Below are 22827 nucleotides of genomic sequence, written 5' to 3'. Positions count from 1 at the left end.
CAGGTACCACCGATATTCCGCACCTATACTCAAATATCTACTTGGGTAAAACCTGTAAAAGAGAAAGGTGTGTAACTCTGGTGTAACAAAATTGTCAGAGGCAGGGGACACCTTATAGACTAAACAATTTAATGAGGCACCAGCATTTATAAAGTGCTACCTGCCTCTGTCAGTTTCATTACCTGGGTAAGTTAGGACTTTTGGCTGTTTCTCAAAGACTGGATTTCGTGGATGCAGCGTTACCCTGCCTGTGCTTTTTCAGCACGTCTATACTTTTTTGGTGTTGCTGTTGTTGTTTGTGTTACTTGGCCCCTGAGGAAGGCTTCATTGCTGAAACATGGACCGCGTTGGGTCCTAATAAACTTGTTTTGAAGCTCTTACTTTAGTGTTTGGGCTGGTCATTTGGACTCGTTCTTGCCTCCACCCTTGGTTTGCTGTGCTTGTGTCTTTGTGGAAGGTGTGGACTCCCTTTCCTGTTTCCATAAGTTAGGTCTTCCAACTCTGTCCCTGGATTATCCTGCCACTACCTGGTAGTGTCAGAGCAGTCAGACAAGAGTTTCAGTGCTATTACCTGGATAATGCTGCTGAAAATCTGGGTATGACCCTGGTGAGTGGCACTTATCCACATGAGAGCCATTCCTGCCCAGATAAGTGCTGCTGAATACAGGCCCCTATGTTTCTCTCATTAAGAAGTCAAAAAGGATCTTACCTTTATCAGGATGTCTTTCTTCTATCATATCCCTGGCATGCAATTTCCTTTGTGTAAAAGTGTGTCTGAGTTCCATATATGGTGGCATTGGATAAGTGACGTCTCTCTGGATTCTGGCACTCTGGACACGTTTGCTGGAGCAGGGACACCATGTTAAGTCTTGATAGCCCTGTGGTTGAACAGAAAGTATTTTCACTTTTCAGAGAATTCTTTGTTGGCACAGTGTCATTTCTCTAAACATTTTTAGGGCAATTTTTCAAACTCCCTGCATTGTTACAGAGTTCTTAGTGTTTAAATTTTACTTGTGGTCTTTTCAACAGTTGCAAAGAAAAAGTGTTAAGGAGGAGCCATTTATAGTATAGGAAGAGAAAAGAAGTCTGCTCTGTGAGCTTGACAGAGAAACTTGTGGAATCAGAATGGAGCTTTTTTTTTAATTTAATTTTTTTTACAACTCTCATTGCATTTAACATTATTTATTCTACTAGGCATCTCTGCCATTTTGACAAGCTGGTCCAGTGCTGGTTTACACCCAGGGCTGGACTGACCACTGGAACAATAGGGCAGTGTCCAAAAGCCCACAGCAGTACGGGACCATTATTCCCAGTCTCTATCTTGTTTAATCACCTTCGATAGGTGGTTAAGGGCCCATGAGCCTTATTGCCTGGGAGCCAAGATCACTGTTAATCCACCACTGCCCTCACTTGATACAAATTAGAGGACCATAAAAACCATGTAGACAAAAACTGAAATGGACACACCCCTCCTCCTCTGTCCATGAAAGCCAGACTCTATAAGTCGTGCAATACTAGTAAAAGAGAAACAAATTCATTTTCTCTTGTACATTTCCCAAAGCAGACACATCCCAATACTTAAAAAATATTAAATAATATTTTTCTTTTCTACCTTTGTTGTCTGGGCATTTTATTTTTCTAATTGTGTTGATTTTAGTCTGTTCGACTTTTTGTGATGGTCTCCTAAATTATTTTCCAGGTTGGCCTTTCCATTTCTTCTCTCGCCTCTTGTCTTCTTTTCCTTCTCTACATCTGCTACCACTGCCTTCTTTTTTTTTCACTTTTCTTTTATCTGCGTTTATATCCACCCATTTGATTTTACCCTAATTCTTTCTTTTTCTCACCCTTTTCTTAGATGAGAGGTGAAAAGGGGGAAACTATCTGCTGACTTTTCCCATCTTCCTCTCATCCCCCCTCCAGTATTCCCATTGCCCCCTCTGTCTCTCTCCTTTCCAAATCTCCTAGTTCCCCTCCCATCTTTCACCCACTGTCTAGTCTTCCATTTCCATCCTCTGTACTTATGCTCTCAGCCCTCACCTACCCTCCACTGTCTCTCATACCCTCTCTGGTGCCCCATGAATCAAGGCAGAGTGGAGGGTGACACACGACTCTCAAGCTGGGAGAATTCAAATCTGAAGTCTTAAGACACCAAAAACGAGGACCTGACACAGGCCTGTGTTTTGGTGGACAATCCGCCTGCTTCAGGGACTGAAATGGTCAAGTGCAAAGTCTGAGGTCAGCTGAGCCACTACAATTATTTTAAGTTGGCAAGTTAATGGGCGATGTTGATTTTGCTTTTGCTTTGTAAATATTATTCCTGGGACTGCACAAACCATTTCTACTGCCCCACCACCACCACGCATAGACCCAGCATGTCTTTTATTTGTTGTCCCCCCCCCCAACTATGTACCTTCAAATATCTCCTTCCACCCTCTGCCTTCAGACCATTTTTCTATTTCTTACCCTCTACCCCAGCTCCTATTGCCTCTCACTATCTTTTAACACCATTTCCGCCCTCACTCAGCCCCTTCAGAGATCTGTCCTCTTCCTCACACCCCTTCCCAGTACCCCCATACCTTTTCAATGTCTCTCATCCTCTCTACATAATCTTCCAGGTCATTCACATTACATGTCAACCTTTCCCCACACTTTCTCTTACCTCCCAATTCACACTCTCACTCTTTCCCCGACCCATGAAAGTATGCCTACTCATACCTACCAATTGACAGGTCTTCACTAGCCCCTCAAAATTCCCTATCCACCTTTCCCATTCATAATTCTCTGTCTGCCCCCCCCCCCCCAACACTCTTCCACTAAATCACCAAGAACCAGTCATCTTCTGCTCTGTTCCCCTAACTCCACGAAGTCCCATCCATCTTTTGCTCGGTTCCCCCACCCCTGAGTTCCATCCATCTTCTGTTCTTTCCTGGTCTCCAGTCCATTTGACATTTCTTATCTCTCCATGCGTACCCTCATTCCACCTTTGGCTGGCTCCAGAATCGTTCTCTCTAGTAGCATGTTCTGCCTGCCTATGCGGGAACAGGAAGTTACATCTGTAGAAGCGGGACAAGCTAGAGATTGAGCTTCTAGAATCGCAGGCGGTGCTCTGCCTTAATCACTGGCAGTGCCATCTATATACAGAAGGCTGGAGGACTGATGGGAGGAGGAGGAAGGGTCTCGAGATGGATACAGGAACAAGTTGGTGGGGGGGGGGGATCGAAAGGAGGTGCTTGTGCGCGCAAGGGAAAGAGAGAGGTATGCTGGACGTCAGGGAGAAGATAGGTAGGTAGGTGATGCTGAACTACATACCCTATGAAACTGGAGTGGCAAGCAATTTTTGGGGGGTGGCACTTGCCAGTCTGTGCCATCCCAAAAGTGATGCCTATGGCATGCTCACCCTGTCCAGATAATACATGGCTAATTGGTAGTTCTAGTCTGATTAGAGGAAATACTGTGTTGTACGAAATCTCCTGGTCTATCAGAAAGTGTTATTTTATTGAAATTAACCGAGTAATTCACCTTCATCTGGTGAATCATTCTCTTCTGGTGGAAAGAATCCATGCCATAGGTTTATGATTTACTAGAAAGAAAATAGAAAGGCAAATTGTTAGTTATCTAAATAATTATCTGCAGTTATGTGAATAAATGACTTAGCCATGGCCAGGGTACCCAGCACCTTTTTTTCCTGCCCTCCAAAAATGTCCCGCCCATCTGTTAGATATCTCACAATCTCTCAGCACTTTTTTTTCAAGTCATTCACAAGCCAGTCTTGAACCTGTGACCTTCCAGGTAGAACTATTCTGATTCACTTTATTTATTTATTTGGATTTTGCTTACACCTTTTTCAGTAGTAGCTCAAGGTGAGTTATATGCAGGTACCCTGGCAGGCTTATTTTCAAAAGAGAAGGACGCCCATCTTTCAACACAAATTAGAAGATGGGCGTCCTCACAGGGTCGCCCAAATCGGCATAATCGAAAGCCGATTTTGGGCGTCCCCAACTGCTTTCTGTCGCGGGAACGACCAAAGTTCCCATGGTTGTGTCGGAGGCTCAGTGAAGGTGGGACTTGGGCGTGCCTAACACATGGGCATCCTCAACCCATAATGGAAAAAAAAGGGCGTACCTGACAAGCATTTGGACGACTTTACCTGGTCCTGTTTTTCTTATGACCAAGGCACAAAAAAGGTGCCCGAACTGACCAGATGACCACCAGAGGGAATCGGTGATGACCTCCCCTTACTCCCCCAGTGGTCACTAACCCCCTCCCACTCTCAAAAACAGCTTTAAAAATATTATGTACCAGCCTCTATGCCCGCCTCAAATGTCATACTCAGGTCCATCGCAGCAGTATGCAGGTCCCTGGAGCAGTTTTAGTGGGTGCAGTGCACTTCAGGCAGGCGGACCCAGGCCCATCCCCCCTACCTGTTACACTTATGGTGGTAAATGTGAGCCTTCCAAAGCCACCAGAAACTCACTGTACCCACATCTAGGTGCCCCCTTCACCTGTAAGGGCTATGGTAGGGGTATACAGTTGTGGGTAGTGGGTTTTGGGGGGCTCAGTGCACAAGGTAAGGGAGCTATGTACCTGGGAGTAATTTCTGAAGTCCACTGCAGTGCCCCCTAGGGTGCCCGGTTGGTGTCCTGGCATGTGAGGGGGACCAGTGCACTATGAATGCTGGCTCCTCCCACGACCAAAGGGCTTGCATTTGGTCGTTTCTGAGATGGGTGTCCTTGGTTTCCATTATCGACAAAAATCAGAAACGACCAAGCCTAGGAACGGCCATCTCTAAGGACGACCTAAATGTCAAGATTTGGGCGTCCCCGACCATACTATTGAAACGAAAGATGGATGCCCATCTTGTTTCGATAATACGGGTTTCCCTGCCCCTTCGCCGGACATTTTGCGAGGATGTCCTCAGCAAAACATGGGCATCCCTTTCGATTATGCCCCTCCAAATATTTCCCTGTCCCTGGAGGGCTCACAATCTAATTTTGTACTTGAGGTGATGGCAGAGGCATATCTGAACTTCGGATGGGGGGGCCAGAGCCAGAGTGAGGAGGCACATTATAGCCCCCCCCCCCCCCCGCCGCCGCCAACCCCCCCTGCCGCCATCACCTACCTTTGCTGGCGGGGGACCCCAACCCCCGCCAGCCGAGGTCCGCTTCCTCCTGCCGCTGCCTTTAAAAAAATTCCTTCAGCTGGCGGGGGACCCCAACCCCCGCCAGCCGAGCCGAGGTCTTTTAAGTTCTTCTTCGTCCTCCGTGCTGTTCAAAGCTGCTGAATCCAGTTTCGGAGTCTGACGTCGCTCCACGTTGTACGTGCAGGACGTCAGACTCACAGACTGTTTCTGTGAGTCTGACATCGCTGCACGTACAACGGGCAGCGATGTCAGACTCCAAAACTGTATTCAGCAGCTTTGAACAGCACGGAGGACAAAGAAGAACTTAAAAGACCTTAGCTCAGCTGGCGGGGGTTGGGGTCCCCGCCAGCTGAAGGAATATTTTAAAGGCAGCGGCAGGAGGAAGCGGACCTCGGCGGGGGAGAGTTGATGGCGGTAGGGGGGTCCAGGGCGAAATCTGTGGGGTCCCAGACCCCCGTGGCCCCACACAGATACGCCCCTGGGTGATGGAAGGTTAAGTGACTTGCCCAAGATCACAAGGAGCAGCAGCATTTGAACTGACCACCTCTGGATGTCAAGACCGGTGCTCTAACCACTATGCCACTCCTCTACTCTCCACTTCAGCTGCATACACACATTATTACATTTCCTTAAAATAGTACAGCAATTTTGTTTTTTAAGGTGACATTTACCAGTCTCTGCTCCATAGGCTATAACCATGTGCTGTACCTCTGGAAGGTTTTGTTAGTCGTATTTGGAATAAGGGGCCCTTTTACTAAAGTGCAGTAGGGCAACTGCATGGTGAAACAGCACTACTGTGGGGTGTGGCCATTCATCATGTGGTAGTTCTGGCTTTAGCACGCGCCGTTTCCCACGATAGAAAATACAAATTATTTTCTAGAACAGTGGGTGAGGAGTAAGCGTGCCTGCCAGTAATTGGGCAGCACACTTCTATTGCCACATGCTGCCCGATTACCGCTGGATTAGCACATGAACCCTTACCGCCAAGTAAATAGGTGGTGGCAAGGGCTCTGAGGCCCCAGGTTTGGCTGGCAGGGGTCCCCAACTCGCACCAGCTAAAGCATTTGTCCCGCGCTGGTCTCACGTTGCCTGGTGCCCTGTCCTGTTTTCAGTCGCTGTGCATGCTCAAGTTTCATTAAAACCAGCATGCGCAACGACTGAAAACAGAACAGGGCGCCAGGCAATGTGAGACCAGCACGGGACAAACGCTTTAGTTGGTGGGGGTTGGGGATCCCTGCCAGCCAAGCTACCTTCGCAGTGGCGGTGGGAGGGGGAGCGGCGGCGGTGGGCAGAAGTGGCAGCAGAAGGGTGGCAGCAGGGAGGCGGTAGCGGCTGCAAGGGGACAGAGGTGGTGGCGGGAGGGTGGTGGCAGGGAGGCGGGCCAAAATGTGCCCTCCCACCTTGGGCTCTGTACCCTCCTCCCGTCAAGGTCTGGCTATGCCCCTGCCCCTAAGTGACTTCTGCTTCTAGACTTTGAATCTGGCTCAGCCACTCCCTAAATGACCCAGATCGTTCATGTAGATTTGCTTTTTAAAATATATAGCATTAATTTGATCTCAGCTGTTTTGCCTGCCAGATTATAGCAGCAAGTGGCACTTGTAAATTTTACCTCTGGTACAATTTGGTGTTTTAAGGCTGTGTAATATCCATGTTCAGTGTATGTGACTGAACTGAACTGAACCTATCGGAGCTGAGCAAATATTTTTTAAAAATGAAGGTTATGTTAAAAACTTTTTTTTTCCCACCAGGCTTTTGATGTCTAACTAGATGAAGAGGGGAGAATTTATTAAGGGATGCTGCATGGTATAATGCAATGTATGATATGCTATGATATTTTATCTTAGTATGTAACTTGTTGGTATGGATGTTGTAGGTCTTTTCTCTCATCTATATATGGAGTTCCTTTTTCTTCTTTTTAAATTATTATTTAAATGTATTTATAAACTACTGTATTCTGATGAAGCCTGACAGTATATCAAATTTTTAATAAACATATTCAGCTATGTAGTTTCTGTAGTTATGTAGAAAACTCCCATTTGTTCTGTTTCCTCCAATAAGGTATGTGTTGGTATTCTAGGGACTTGTGTAATATTTACAATATTGCCTTTTTTATATACTACACAGCTTTCCTGTTTCCGCAAGGGCGGGACCAGAGCTGTGAGACAGAGAAGGGAAAACTGAAGTAAGTGCCGAGCCTGCACGCTTTTTACCGCACGAGGTAAGTCAGGATTACTTTTAAAATTCGGAGGGAGGGGGCCTGGAACTGGAAGGGAGGGACGACGACCCTGGAACTGGGAGGGAAGGGGTACCCTGGAATTGGGAGGGAGGAAGGAGCTTCCCGCCTCCCTGCTTCGAATAATAACATCTCCTGACGTCAGGCAAGCAGGCTTCTACTGCGGGAGAGTAACGTCAGAAGATGGTTACAAACGCAGTGAGACACATTGGAACTTTGCAGGAGCAAATTATTATATTAGATAATCAGACTACCTGTGCTAAAAGAAATGCCACAGGTATTTTATATTTACCTGCAGGATTTACACCAATAATCAAAGCAAAAAAAGTGTAGTTTTGATTATTATTCCCTAAAAACTGACCACAGAGAATTATGCCTGCTTTTTCTGTAGGTAGATTTTTTGTTGTTGTTGTTGTTTAAAACAATGCACATATTTTTGAGGCTTGATGGAATAAAAATTAGTAAAATACAGAGCGGTTCATATTCAAAATGATATAACCGCCCAGAAATGGCTCCTGGCTGGTTAAATTACTGTTTTATCCCACACATTCTTGAATTCAGTTACCTTTATTGTCTGCACCACCTTCTGTGTGTGTGTGGGGGGGGGGGGGGGCATTCCAGGCATTGGCAACCCTCTCATTGTAAAAGTATTTCCTGATGTTACTCCTAAGTTACCCCCTCCCCCCAGCAACCTGAAATCATGTTTTCTAGTTCTACCTCCTCCCTTTCTAAAACATTTGTTTGCATATTAATGCCTTTCAAATATTTGATACAGATGTTTATATATTTGAAAGGTATTAATATGCAAACATATCCTTCCCAGAGAACCCTTATTTTATCATCCTCACTTTAATATTCCCTTATCTGTTGTTTGTCCTGTTTGTCTATCCTAATTAGATTGTAAGCTCTGTCGAGCAGGGACTGTCTCCTCATGTTCAAGTGTACAGCGCTGCATACGTTTAGTAGTGCTATAGAAATGATAAGTAGTAGTAGTAGTTGGGGTCCCCCACCAACAAAGGTAGCAGACGGCGACGGCGGGTTGGCGGCGGTAGGGGGGGTTGAGAGGGTCGTCGGCGGGGGGTGGGGGGGTCAAAGTTGTTGGTGTCGGCAATGACGGGGCGGGGGGTGGTGGCAGTGGCGGCCGGGGGGGGGGTCAGCGGCACCGGGGAAGGCTAAAATGTGCCCCCTCACTTCGGCTCTGGACCCCCCTCCTGCCGAAGTCTGGCTACGACCCTGGTTAAAGGGGGTCTGCACTAGCGTCAGCACGTGTTTTTGATGCACGCTGAGGCCCACTTTTACTGCAGCAGGTAAAAGGCTGTCTTTTTTGTCCGAATGAAATGGCTGGTGGTAAGCGAACCACTTACCACATGGCATTTTTTTTTGTAGCACCAGAAATGGCATGCACTGGGGGTGGGAACTACTGCCAGGTTCCTGTGGTGGCACATGACAACCCGTTGCCCTGTGCCAACCCTTTAGTAAAAGGGCTCCTTAACTGGTTAGTGCTACAGGAAATGTCTGGTTCACGACAAACTCAGAACTGGCTATTTTGGGGGCATTCCAGGGGCAGAGTCAGCAGCTAGTTAGGTGTCGATATTCAGCATTTAACAGGCCAAGGTCACTGCATAAATAGGACTGCATAGCTTGCCCCCTGGTGGTAATTTTGGATTTGGCGTTCGCCCTTACCGCTGGGACAAATTATTTTTTATTTCCTACCACGTGCGACGTTTTTGGCATTAATCTGTAGTTAGCACACGCCAGCCTGTCACTGCACGTGTAGCGCATGAGCCCTTACCACTAGATCAGTGGGTGGCGTTAAGGACTCATGCCGTAAATAGGCACGCACTGGTTTCAGTTTTACCACAGGCCCTTTTCCTGGCCTACTGAAAAAAGTCCTTTTCCCCAAACATGGTAAAAACTGGCCTGGCACATGCCAAAAACACGCAACCACACTACTACAGGCCACCTTTGACCACGGCTCAGTTAAAGGACCCCTTTATGCGGTGCCCCATAGACAGTTTAGTACTGAATATCACACTTAACTGACTATGATGTAGCTGGCTCCATAAACCCTGAAATTGAATGCTGGAGCCCGGACATGGCCTGGCATTGGATTTCCAGGTATAATGCCAGCAGCGGCCAGCAAAACACTGAGCACTACCGGCTGAATATTGAACCCAGCTCTGTTTCACCCTTGACTAGTCTGCAGTGGTGATCATAGCAGCAGTAAGAAAAAGGTGCCAATAATTTTTTTAAAACCTACTTATTTGGAAGAAAGCCTATTTTATATCTACTGTTATTAACAAACACGAATGCTAACATAACAGCAGGCTCATACCTGTATGAATGAGGTCTGACGTTCTTCTGGCGAGCTCTGATTCTCTTGTCATTTCATTAGCTGCCTTTTATAGATGGTGTAACAGACCGGTGTGTGGCATTTCTACTTCAGGAATGTTAACCATTACTATGACTACTATTGCTAATAATTTCTAAAGTGCTACAGATGCTTTGTTAATAAATGGATGGCATGTACTGTATATACAAGAAAAGATGTAGAAAGGTTAATTTACATAAAGGAAATAAAATAACTGAACCATTTTTAATGTTCTTTTCTCCCTACTGTGTGACTTTGCATTCAGAAGCATTAAAATTAATGCAAGACAAGAACTGCAAAATCTGCCTCTGCTGCCCATGTTTTATCTTCCATTGTTCATATCTCAAGGTCCCCTGAGCTCATTCCAAACCCCCTCAAATTCTGTTACTCTTAAGGCCTCTACTGAGAGGTTGTTCCAGCTATCCACCACCGAGCAGGACGAGCAACAGGAGCCTGTCTGCAGCTCTTCAGCAGTCAGTTTCTCCTTTGACACACCACAGACTCTTTGCTCAGGTTTTGAGGAACGATGATTAGATGCAAAGGTAAAATTTTGGACAAGTCGATTGCCAATTGCGACTCTGTGCGTATCAGTGTGTATGTACACACTGATGAGCACCTTTATTGTTAAATATTATACATATTTTTTGTAAAATTCTTTAAAATCGAGAGCTGCTAATTCTATAGTATGTAATGGATTATTTTGATGATATTGCTCCATGTTTTGGGGGATCTTTTGTTTTCTGTGATGTTGTTTTCTATCTATGATGTGCATAGTTACAGTATTTATAAAGCGGTCCTTTTACCAAGCTGAGGAAAAAGGGCCCTGTGCTAGTGGTGGGAGCTGTCTTTCCCGCACGCTGGGGCCCTTTTTACCACAGGGCGTAAAAAGCTCCCAGAAAAACATGACCATGTGGCAATAAGGGCTCCTGTGGTAATCCGACGGTAACTGGGCAGTGCAACGCAATGCCCGACTACCACCAGGTTACCGCCATGCAAGCCATTTCCATGGATTTTATTTTTCCCCCCAGAAATGGCGCATCTTGGGATGGAACTACCACTAGCGGCCACATTAGAACAGCGGATGTCTCGATTTAGCATTTGTAAAAGTCCCATAAAGTGTATATAGGATGTATAGGCCTGCAGGATAAAGTTCATGGCTTTTAGGTGTGATCAATGTTCATATTTTAGGAGGTCTTTTATTAAAGATTATTGCATGTTATCTGAAACCAAGCCCCAGAGGGAGTGTTTGTGGGAAATTGCAGAAGAAAATGTTCCTGGCTGTTGAATCAAATTAAACAAAACGGAAGTGAATCTCAAGCAGGGGAAAAACACAGCCATATATAACAAAATTATCCCAGTGCTAGCACAACTTCAAATATTTGGCACAAAATTTCAGCACTCTAACAAATATTTCTTAAAAACGTTAATATCTTCATCTGTATAAATATTCAGTACAATATGCAGACCACCGACATGGACCATGTTCCGCTCTGCTTTATGGTTGGTCCTACAACATAATGCAATATACTACATCAACAAAACATATGAAACTGCTACATAGAAATATCCATAACTTATAGAAAGCATAACAACAAATGTCAGCATTTTTTTATCCTTCCATAACAGCTTTTCAATCAACAAGATGGCATCAGACATGAGCAACGCTAACTATTTAAAGACAGCCCACCTACAATTGCCAATCAAAATATCAGTAAAACACTACCTGTAACCAATGACTGAACAACACGTCACAATAAAGATATCCAATCCAATTCTAGATTAAGCCCATTAGGGCACACAGTTTATAACGTGAAAATCTATTGCTGTTCTGTATAATTCAATAATTGATCAGAATCACCACCCTCCCACCCCATCATAACCTTATCAGTTACTCTCCATTTTATATCTGACAGCAAATTATGTTTCTGCTGCCAATGAGTCAGTAAAGGGGCCTTTAAAACATTGTTCTTAATCCTTGATTTGTGTTCATTCAAATGATTTTTAATAGGATGACTAGAACATCCAATATAAATTAAAGAACAAGAACAATGAATCAAATAAACAAGATTATCAGAATTACAATCAGAATCAGTACTGTGTCTAGCATGAATGATGAGACAATGTTTTACCTACCAACAATTGTTCACACCATTGGGGATGCTGACATCTTTTATGGCCTTCCACTATGATGTTACTCCCAAAATAATCCATCCGCGTATATGATAACATCTCGCCTAATGCCTTACCCTGTTTATAAGCTATAATAGGAGGATCCTTAAAACATTGGTGTAAAGATAATACTGCCAATGTTTAAACAACAGGCCCACTACCTGATTAATATTCCACATATATGGGAACACAGCAACTAATGCATCATGATTTCTTGAAGGTTTATATTATAACAACCCTTCCATGTTGGCATATTTTGCATGTAAATAAGCCTACTTAATGACTTTTCTAGGATATCCTCATTCCAAAATTCTCTCTCATAATTCCTTTCAGTGTTTGAAAAACTCAATTTCTGTTGAACAAATGCATCTAACATGCAAAAATTGAGACACAGGCAAACTAGCTCTGAGATTATATGGATGAAAACTTTGAAAATGCAAAAAGGTGTTACGGGCCACTGATTTTCTATAAAAAAGTGGTCAAGCCAGAATATCCCATCGGTACTTCTACAATTTGAAATATAAGGAGCATTTGACACAGTTGATCATATTCTTTTATTAAAAAAATTAAAAAGAATTAGGATTATCTGGGGCAGTTATGACTTGGTTTGTAGGGTTCCTTAAAAATAGACAATACAAGGTTGGGAAGAATGGTAACTTTTCAAAAAGCTGGATCCCAAGTTAAGGGGTTTCTCAGGGATCACCACTCTCGCCCATACTGTTTTATATATATTCACTGGGTTTGTGATACAATCATCCTTATTTTTTGTTTGTTTATATACTGATGATATCTTTATTCTGGTTCTTTTAACATCTGAAGTAAAAGATAGAGAATCTCTGATCATCAAAGAATCTCTTAAAACTTAATGCTGCTAAAACTAAGTTACTGTATTTCAGTAATTCTTTAGAAAATGTTCCTCAGAACTTATCACTTAAGACAGGTGAAAACTTAAAATTTGAGGTTCTCTCTAGAGTATTGGGGTTTATTCTTGATTCAACACTAACTATGGAATACCAGGTTAAAAGCTTGAGTAGAAAGATTTTCTGGAAATTAAGACAATTTAGGGTAGTTGAAGCTCACTTTTTTTCTGAACAATTTACTAATTGGTACAGGCAATTATAGTACCACAATTGGATTATTGTAGCTCATTATATATAGGTATGTCTCAGATTTCTTGGTCTCGACTTCATCTCCTGCAGCTAGATTGATTTACAGTTGTAAGAAGTATGGTATGATCATATGTCTCCATTGCTTAGAGAACTGCATTGGCTGCCAGTTAGGGCTGTTGAAATGGTGTACATTCAGGTAATAGATATGAAACTGTGTTGCTGATTGGGTGTGCTCATTGAACCCTTTACTTCACAGGGGTTTTTTTTTTATCTTTTAGGTGTTTTAATTTAGTTTTTGCTAATTACTGGTAAAAAATTGTTATTCAGTCTTCTCTGGGGCCCTTAATAGGGTTATTTATTAAGGTGTGGTAAAAGTCAAGCTTGTACCCCATCTTAATTTCCTTACGAGAGTAACTAACCTGTGGTAGCTCACTCCTGCAGGTTAGTCACTGACATGGCTAACGATCAACCACACAAGCTGCACTATTCATAGTACTGGGAAGCTTTGGTACTAACCTGTGCCTTGATGATTCTAGGTGCTTCTTAACAGGGTCAGCATAAATTCAGCAACTACTCCCATTCCTCCCTGGCACATCACCCTTCTCGTTGTCCCTCCTACACATATCTACCCTCCCAGTGCCACCCAAACACATCCTCCCTGCCCAATGCCCCTTCTCAAAAGACTCCCCAATTACATCCTCTCTGCCACGAAGATACCCCAATCACCAAAGCTTCCCCTCTCCAAATACCCCTCTGCCTAATCCCAAACACCTCCAGTCACCAAAAGTCTTACCCCTACCCTTCCATAGTTCCCCCCCCCCCCTCCCAAGGCCTGCTGGGCAAAATCCTGCTTTTTTTGGTGGCAACATGGATCATTGGAAATGTGAGGGGATTTCATGTAACTGGTTCCCTGCTTTAAGTTCTCCCAAACCAGCAGGAACACATGGTTGTTAAGGAAAGAATGGGCTTCCCAGGGCCGGTCCTAGGGTCACTGGCGCCCCCTGCAGATGATGAGTTAGTGCCCGCACGCCCCCCCTCCAGCGCCCGCGCGCCCGCGCCCCCCCCCCCCCAGCATCTCCTTTCTCTCTTCTCCCACCTTGCCCCTGTCTAGTGATTCTCCTTTGCCCGAATCGCCCCCATCCCCCGCCGCCCTTGGTGCTTTAAATCTTTAATTTACCTCCGTTCCAGCAGCCGTGTCATTTGAAAGCCTTGCCCCGTCTCTAGCCTTCCCTCCCTTCGTGAGTTCGTTCTGCAGTCCCGCCCTCAAGGAAATGACGTCAGAAGGTGAGACTGCGGAACAAACTCATGAAGGGAGGGAAGGCTAGAGACGGGGCAGGGCTTTCAAATGATGCAGCTGCTGGAACAGAGGTAAATTAAAGATTTAGAGCACCAAGGGCGGCGTGGTATGGCGGCGCAGGGCCACAGCGGCGCCCTTGAAAGCAGGCGCCCCCCTGCGGCACTTACCCCGCTTACCGGGTTTGACCGGCCCTGGGGCTTCCTGTCTATATCAAATTTTTGGTAACACATTTCACTGCTCTTCATGACACTCTAGTGTGTCCCAACACACTGGTTGAGAAGCACTGGTCTATAGGAGATGAGGATCTGTTACGGCAACTGCCTGAACCTCTCAGCTCATTTACTAAATTTAGTTATGTGCTAAGTCACCAAGTAGGACTTGCTCCAGGGCACGTGCACACACACACACACACACACACACAGAGTTACAGCTGCAATATTACATTGTAGAGACATTTGTCAGATAGAATTTTATTTGACGTTAGAAAGGAACTTCCTTAGGGAGGAGCAATGATGCAGAATTTGGTTAAATGAGATGTTCTGATTGGATTATAACATACATACTTGGAGATAGCTGTGAAATGCCAGTGCCCTGACACACACTGGTGAAGGCAATGGGCAGTAGAACTTTCTGTGCAGAGTAACAGCATCACAACTGAGTAACATGTGTAGCCCTATCAGACCTGCCAAGTCTCCCACATTCAGAGGAAGACTTCCGCTTTGGAGGGTCATCTCCTGTACTCCTGCCAAAGTGGGAAAGTCTGCCGCTGAGACACACTGTCGGGACAGGGGATCCATCTTGCACATTTTTCACACTGCCACCACCACTGCTGTTTCTCCCAATGAGCAGCAGCGGCGGAAAAATAACAAAAAAAATCAAGCACGGGGCCTCAGCCTTCAGGCATGCGCTGTTAGTCCTCTGCCCTGCTGACATCAACTTCCTGTTCCAGGGCAGAGGACCGGCAGAGCCGACAGCTCATACCTGAAAATTGCTGCCTCACACTTTCTTTTTTTTGTTATTTTGCCGTGCTGCTGCTGCTCATCAGGAGAAGCAGCAGTGGCTAGGAAATGATACCGGTTGGGGTGGAAGGGAGCATGGAGAGAGAGGCAGGAGGTGCTGAATCAATGGAGAGAGCAGAGGGGAGATAAAATGACAGAAGAGTGGGGAGATGCTGAATGGAGAGAGCACAGAGGAGGAAAAATGATAGAAGAGTGGGGATGCTGGATGGAAGAGGGGTATAAAGAGAAATGATGAGTGGAAAGATGGGGAGAGAAAGAAGGTACATGGAAAGGGGCTGGGGAGAGAGAAGATGCTGGAAAGAAGGATGTGGAGAAAGGAGGAGATCCTGGCTAGATGGATGGAGAGAGAAAGAGGGGAGATGCTGGATGTAAGGGTAGGATGAGAAAGAAGAGAGAAACTGGAAGGATTGGGAGAAAGAGGGAACATGCTGAATGGAAAAGAATGGAGAGAGAGAGAGAAAAACATTGGCTGGAAGGATTGAAAGAGAGGGTAGATGTTGGATTGAAGGATAGGAAGAGAAAGGGGGGAGATGCTGGATGGAAGGGTAGGGAGAGAAAGATGGAGGATACTGGATGGAAGGGCAGGGAGAGAAAGAGAGGAGACACTGGATGGAAGGATGCAGAGAGAAAGAGGGGGAGACACTAGAAGGATAGGGAAAGAAAGAGGGAAGATGCTGAATGGAAGAGTAGGGAGAGAGGGGGATGCTGCATGGAAGGAAGGAGAGGATAGAGTTAGTGAAAGACTGGAGAATAAGAGGAAGGGGCATGGGGAGAACAAGGGCAAGGAAAAGATGAAAAGCCATACACAGATGAAGTAAAAAGAGGGAAATTAAAGACTGGATATTAAGAATTAATTAAATCTGAACAGAGAAGCAAAAAAATGGCTTGAAGAAAACAAAGAAAAGGGAGAGAGAAAAATGACAAGTGGACAGGAAACTCTGGCAAGAGAGTTAAGAGAAGACGAAGAAAAGCAGAATCAAGAGATTGGGACCAACACAATTAGAAAAAATAAATGGCCAGACAACAAAGGTAGAGAAAATAAATTTATTTTAATTTAGGGTAAAGTAATGTGGTAGCTGTGTTAATAAAGGTTAATACATAAAAATAAAACACAAAATATAAAATAAGGTGATATCTTTATATTGGACTAATTTTAAGACATTTTTGACTAGCCTTCAGAGACCAACACTTCTTTTCTCAGGTCAGGAGAGGATACCATAACAGCAGTGTACTGTTCTGACCTGACCTGAGGCAGAAGGTTTTGGCCTCTGAAAGCTAATTGAAAAAGTTATTAGGCTAGTCCAATAAAAAGGTATCATCTTATTTTCATTTTCAAGTTCCTGAACTGAGCCAATGTGGGAGGGCCGACATTGGCAGCCCAAGCACGCTGCCGACTGGTGTACTGCTCAAACAGCATGGTAGGGGGCTCATGCAGTGGACCTCTTCAACTAGTGGGACTTGAGCATCTCCGCCAGCAATTCAACCAATGCCATAATTACGGAGTGGGCTTAAGCTTCAAGTGGTGGTGGTGGGGGGCTGAGGCCCCCTTATGGTTATGTGGATGGAATAGATGCTAGATAGGGGGTATAATAAAGTGAATTGAATCATTTTCTCTTACCAGGTTTCCTGGACCTCTCCCGCACGCTGAGTTATTTTCTTCATTTCACTTTAGGATAATCTCTGGCACCTATTCTGTTTCATGGTTGATTTTTACCTTTTTTTGTTTACAGAGACTTTCAGTGCGAATCTGCTTATTCCTTTGACAGTGCATCATCTATACACGTACGGTCTTTTTAAAGACCTACTCATTACTTCCAGACCCCATTAGCACCATTCCTTTTTTGATTTTTACACCATGAGGTCAGTTGTTTCTTTTATTTCTTACCATTTTTGAAAATCATTCTAATGTTTTTATATGCTTTTTTTTATTTCATTCTATTCACGTTTCTTTTTTTGTACACCAGCAATGATAATAAGGTATTCTTTTATACATTTATCCTTCTTTTATTCATAATGTAATAGATGTTTGCATTTGATGACTTTTTTTTGGTATTTTAATGTTTTTTATATACTTTTTTATGATTATGTTAATATATCTTGCTTTATCAAGTATAAATGTGTTACGTCTGTGGCCGTGACCACCCTCAGACTTACCCTGTTTCTGGGAGTCAGTGGCTGTGCTGGCTTCTGCTTGTCTCTGTGTCTGTCTCTGTCTTAGTTTCTCTCTGGCTCTGTGTGCTGATTGCCCTACTGAACCTCACCTGTGTGGGCTATGCCTTTTCCAAGATGGCTGCCGCCGACTCCTCTATGCCAGTATCCAAGATGGCTCCCGCTGGGCTGACTGCTCTGTGTGTCAAGCCTCTGTTTGGATGCAAGGTGATTGCTGCAGCTGTGTCTGTGGTGTGGAAGGGCTTTATTAATCACTTAGAGACTACAGCCCTGGCTTTTGCATTTCATCTAAGGGCCCTGGTGTATAGAGTGCTCTGTACACTGTTTCAGTGTTTGCTCTGTGTGAGTTTCTATGTTTGACTAGATAGCTTAGGCACCGTGTGGCTTGTTAGCCTGTGTATAGCTTTGCTAGTGCTCTGTGTTTGTTTAGACTAGCCAGCTTAGACACCGTGTGGCTTGTTAGCCTGTGTATAGCTTTGCTAGTGCTCTGTGTTTGTTTAGACTAGCCAGCTTAGGCACCGTGTGGCTTGTTAGCCTGTGTATAGCTTTGCTAGTGCTCTGTGTTTGTTTCCAGTGCATGACTTGTTAGCTTGGGCACAGCTTTGTTGTTAGCTGGTGTATAGCTTTCAAGTCTCCTGAGTGTGCTCTGTGTATGTTTCTTGTGTATGACTGGTTTGCCTGGGTATAGCGTTTCTATTAGCCTAGGTACAGTTTACTAGTCATTGTGTTTAAACCTGCCGACTGCCAGAACCCGGACAGTCCCTGCCTGTCGGCCTTGCCTGCGCCTAGGTGCCAGGGGGCACTCCTGGATCTTCATTCCTGCTGTTCCTGCTTGCAAGTTCCAGTTCCGGGTTTTCCTGTAAGTCCTACCGGCTGCCAGAACCTTAGGGCTTAACCCTCGGGGAAAGGTGGTCAAGCGTAGGTGAAGCCTAGGTCCAGTGTGTTCCAGTCCAGCGGGTTTCACTCCTGTATGTTCCAGTCCTGTGGGGCCCTCCAGTGTGTTCCAGTCCAGTGGGCTCCACTCCAGTGCGCACCCGTCCGGTGCGTTCCAGTTCCGTGTATTCCGGTGTAGAACTCCAGTCCGGGGTTCTGGTCCAGTTTTGTCTCATCTCTACCTTGGAGGTGATCTTGCCTGCCGCTCCACGGTAGTGGCCCATGGGCTCACGAACCCAGTGCTCCCGGGGAAGAAGCCTGACAGTATGCCAAGGTCCTCGAGCACGCGACAAAATGTATGCAGGATTTATATATTATTATTTGTACTTTTGTTATATATATATATATATATATATATATATATATATAGATATAGATATAGATATATATATATGTGATAGCACTTTGTTTTTGGCTTGCAGAATCCTGAAGCAGGCTTCTTGTATGCCGAAACATGGTGGCTGTGTCGAGACTTAATATTGATTTGGTTGAATCAGTGGTTTGTCCAGCCGGCCTTCATTTCCTACTTCTGGACTTGCTGTTGGTTTCTCCGTGGGATCTTTCGTGTTCAGTTACCGTCTGGTTCATATGAGAAGTTACACCGTATCCCTAAGTTTGGCTGTGAATTTGTTTGCATCTGATATCAAGTTGGATTACAAAGAGGGACATTTTCGATATGACGTTTAAGTCCGACTTTGGATATTTTGCAAAAAATGTCCAAAATCTGAATAGGAAAGAAGGTTATTTTCAAAAAAGAAAAACGTCTTTTTTTTTTTTTCCAAAATATTGTGTAGGACAAGGTTTTGTGATTTGTTTTTTGGTATTTTTTTCGGAAAAGAAAAGTCCAAATGCAAAATGCACAAAATCAAACCATTGGGATGTAGGAGGAGCCAGCATTTTTAGTAGACTGGTCCCCCCATACATCCCAGGAAAGTAATAGGGCACCCTAGGGGGCACTGCAGTGGACTTCATAAAATGCTGCTAGGCACACATCTCATCATTGCTCCCTTATCTTGTCTGCTGAGCACCCCCCCAAACCCACCCCAACTGTACATCACTACCATAGCCCTTATGGGTGAAGGGGGTACCTATATGTGGGTAGTGGGTTTCTGGTGAATTTTGGAGGGCTCACAGTTTTCTCCACAAGTGTAACAGGTAGGGGGAAGTATGGGCCTCGGTCCACCTGTCTGCAGTGCACTGCATTGATCACTACACTACTCCAGGGACCTGCATACTGCTCTAATGGATCTGAGTATCACATCTGAGGCTGGCATAGAGGCTGGATTACTTTTTACAAATCCATATGTGCAAGGGAGTAGCTGTAAATCAAAACGTTAATATATGGGGAAATACATGTGCATTCCCATTCTGAAACGGGGAACAGGTATACTGCTACTACTACTACTTATCATTTCTATAGCACTACAAGGCATACGCAGTGCTGCACACCATACACAAAAAGACAGTCCCTGCTCAAAGAGCTTACAATCTAGATAAGACATGAGACAGACAGAACAATTAAGGGTAGGGGAATAAAGAGGTGAGGATAAAGGATAGGGTAAGTGAGCAGTGGTTAGGAGTCAAAAGCAGTGGTAAAGAGGTGGGCTTTAAGTTTGGACTTGAAAATGGCCAAAGAGGGGGTTAGACGTACAGGCTCGGGAAGTTTATTCCAGGCGTGAGGTGCAGCAAGATAAAAAAAATTTAGATTTTAGATCCACCGAAGCCCCACCCAAATCACTCCGCTTGCAGTCTACATGTAGTGCAGATATACGTGCAAAAATCACAAACAAGGCTTCTAAAATAAGGGGCCAAATGCACATGATTAGACAGTGTATCCTAATTTGTCAGTGTGCATTAAATCAATTTAGCACACACTAAATATTTTCTATTAACAGTAGTTTACCAAGAGTGGGGCGGTGGGGGTGGTCCACCCCAGGTGCAGGCAGCAACGGGGGTGTGCGGAGCAGATGCACGGTTGTCAGCTCTGCCGGTCCCCTGCCACCTCTGATGTTACTTCCTGTTCTGGGGCAGGGGAACGGCAGAGCCAACAGCCACACACCTGTTCAACGCACCCCCTTGCTAGGAGGAAAGATGGTGGGGTGATGTGCTTCAGGGGGTATGGTGCACCTTGGGGGGTGACACACCAGGGGCATGATGCGCTAGGCAGGGCGCAGCAATGGCACTCCCCGGGTGGCAAACTAGTTAGGTACGCCACTGCTTATTAAAACTAATGGAAGTAATATTCAGCTGATGACAGTCAGTTTTTTTAAACACTGACTGCTGCCGCTGAAATAATGCCTGGATATCTGATGATGCGGTCCTGTTTGCCCAGTTAACTTATCCGGTTAAAGGCTGAATATTGACACTTATCTATTTAAATGCTGATTCTGCCCCTGGACCACCCACACAATAGCCAGTTTCAGCTTTATCAGTTAAAGGGATGTTCAGTGGCACAGAGTAAGTGTCACTCAGTATTCTGTTGGGGCCCATTCAGCATGAGTTAACTGGATAAGATCCTCTCGTAGGGGTCCTTTTACTAAGGTGGTGGCCTGTGCTACTGTAGGCGCATATTTTGGGTGCGCACAGATCCATTTTTCAGCATGCCTGTAAAAAATGCCTTTTTTTGGCCAAAAATGGATGTGCAGCAAAATTTAAATTGGTGCAAGTCCATTTTGAGTTTGAGACATTACCACCACCCATTCACTTAGCTGTGAATTCTCACGCGTTAACTAGGCAGTAATTGTCTATGCATATACAATGCTGATTACTGCCCGGTTAGCGCCGCACATCAGAAAATAAAATATATATTCCGGTGTGCGTAAAAAATGAAATATCGCCCGGGCCACGCGGTAGCCAGGCTGTAGTTCCAAATTGATGCACATTGGAAAAAGAAAAAGCTGAAAATTGTTTCTTAAAATCTGGATCTATGAAGAGTTATCGTGAATGTCTTAAATGTGAAATTTAAATACATTGCTCACCTTCTGATGATCCAACCTTCATTAGAAATAATTGGGTGAAAGATTTATTGTTTGATTGAATTGATGTATGTCACATATAATTATCATATGATTATTTAGTTATGGAAGCTGTTGGTCATTGCATTTGTGTCACCCTGACTCCTCCACATCCTACATAGCAGCTGGCTGCAGTCAGTTCAATCAGCATTCGTGGTATTGGGAAGCAGGAAAGCAAAATGCCTGTGTTGTATTAAATTGATGTCATTATGCTGGTTTGGATAGTTAAGCTTCAACATCCAGCATGTTTCTGGTATCAGCTTTTCAGTACTCTGTTTTCCTCCTGACTTTCCTTCGGAGAGTAACGTTTAGGCTTTTCTTTTATTCTCAGGAGCAATTATGCAGTCAACGTAACAAAAAAAAAGTTGCCTACACTTTTGTGCTGAACTTTGGACATATAAATCACTATTGGGGGCAATTCTCTAAGTCAAGAAACATTCAGACTCAAAATAATAAGTGCCAACATGCATCAGCAAATTTGAAGATCAGAAAACAATAAAGAACATCTCAAACAAGTCTCTCACGCATGTTCACACTACCAGGCCCCTAACTCTTAGGATCTGGAGAGGTGGAGAGGGAGAGAAGAAGCAGTTAATAGGAAAAGCAAGGAAACAGATTGTAGATTAGAGGAGACCGTAGATGGTGTTTAACCCCAAGGCCGGCTCAAGGGATAGTGGCACCCTGAGCCAATTTGCTTTGGTGGTGGCTCCCCCACCCTCACATTGCTTCCAGGTCCCCCTCCCCATGTGTCCGGCATTGCTTCTTCACCTCTCCTCTGTAGTCCTGTAGAATATGTTGGTCACCAGCGGTAGCAGCAGCAGCATGACAGACTGCCTTCAGCCAGCCCCTGGGTCTTTCCTCTGCAGAATAAAGACCCAGGGGCTGGCCAAAAGCAGTCTGTCATGCTGCTGCTGCTGCCAACGGTGACCAACATAAAGTTTTACAAGATCACGCCATAGGGCAGTAAGAGAGGTGAGGGAGCAGTGCCAGCTCCACAGAGAGGGAAGGAAGAGAGAAGGGGAGAGACTGGCCAGGGGACTGGGAGGGGGAAGAAAAGGCTTAATCTGTAGACTGGGTGAAGTCAGAACCTGGGTATTTTGGTGCCCTTAATCACCGGTGCCCTGGACCAGAGTCTTACCTGGTCCAATGGTTAAGCTGGCACTGCTTAACCAAGGCTTCTAAATTCATCAGGACATTGTATATAATGAAATATGATCTGCTCACTAAATTTCACCATGAGCTGGACACATGATTAAAAGGCTTTAAAAGGAGGCTGTCCCTATGGATGATATTGCTGTAAGTCATATCTTGGCACTTATCCACAATAAGGCTTCCCTTTCCTTTCTAGAAACACTTTATAATCACTGCCTCAG

At 44.7% G+C, this 22827-nt stretch overlaps 1 protein-coding gene across 1 annotated transcript in view; it reads right to left on the bottom strand.

Moving 5' to 3' along the window:
* LOC115468078 overlaps positions 1 to 9753 on the bottom strand; it is a 36713-nt gene extending 26960 nt beyond the window's left edge. The window contains exons 1-3 of the mRNA XM_030199600.1: positions 9709 to 9753; positions 3520 to 3580; positions 710 to 878 (exon numbers count right to left, since the gene is read on the bottom strand). Coding sequence (XP_030055460.1) covers positions 710 to 878; positions 3520 to 3561 — 211 coding nt within the window. The 5' untranslated portion in view covers positions 3562 to 3580; positions 9709 to 9753. The remainder of the gene's footprint in view (positions 1 to 709; positions 879 to 3519; positions 3581 to 9708) is intronic.
* Positions 9754 to 22827: the final 13074 nt, after the last annotated feature.

The sequence above is a fragment of the Microcaecilia unicolor genome, chromosome 4 (assembly GCF_901765095.1).
Source record: "Microcaecilia unicolor chromosome 4, aMicUni1.1, whole genome shotgun sequence".
Lineage (NCBI taxonomy): Eukaryota > Metazoa > Chordata > Amphibia > Gymnophiona > Siphonopidae > Microcaecilia > Microcaecilia unicolor.
Note: the sequence above shows the minus strand (reverse complement) of the source record. Positions and strands in the feature narration are given on the sequence as shown.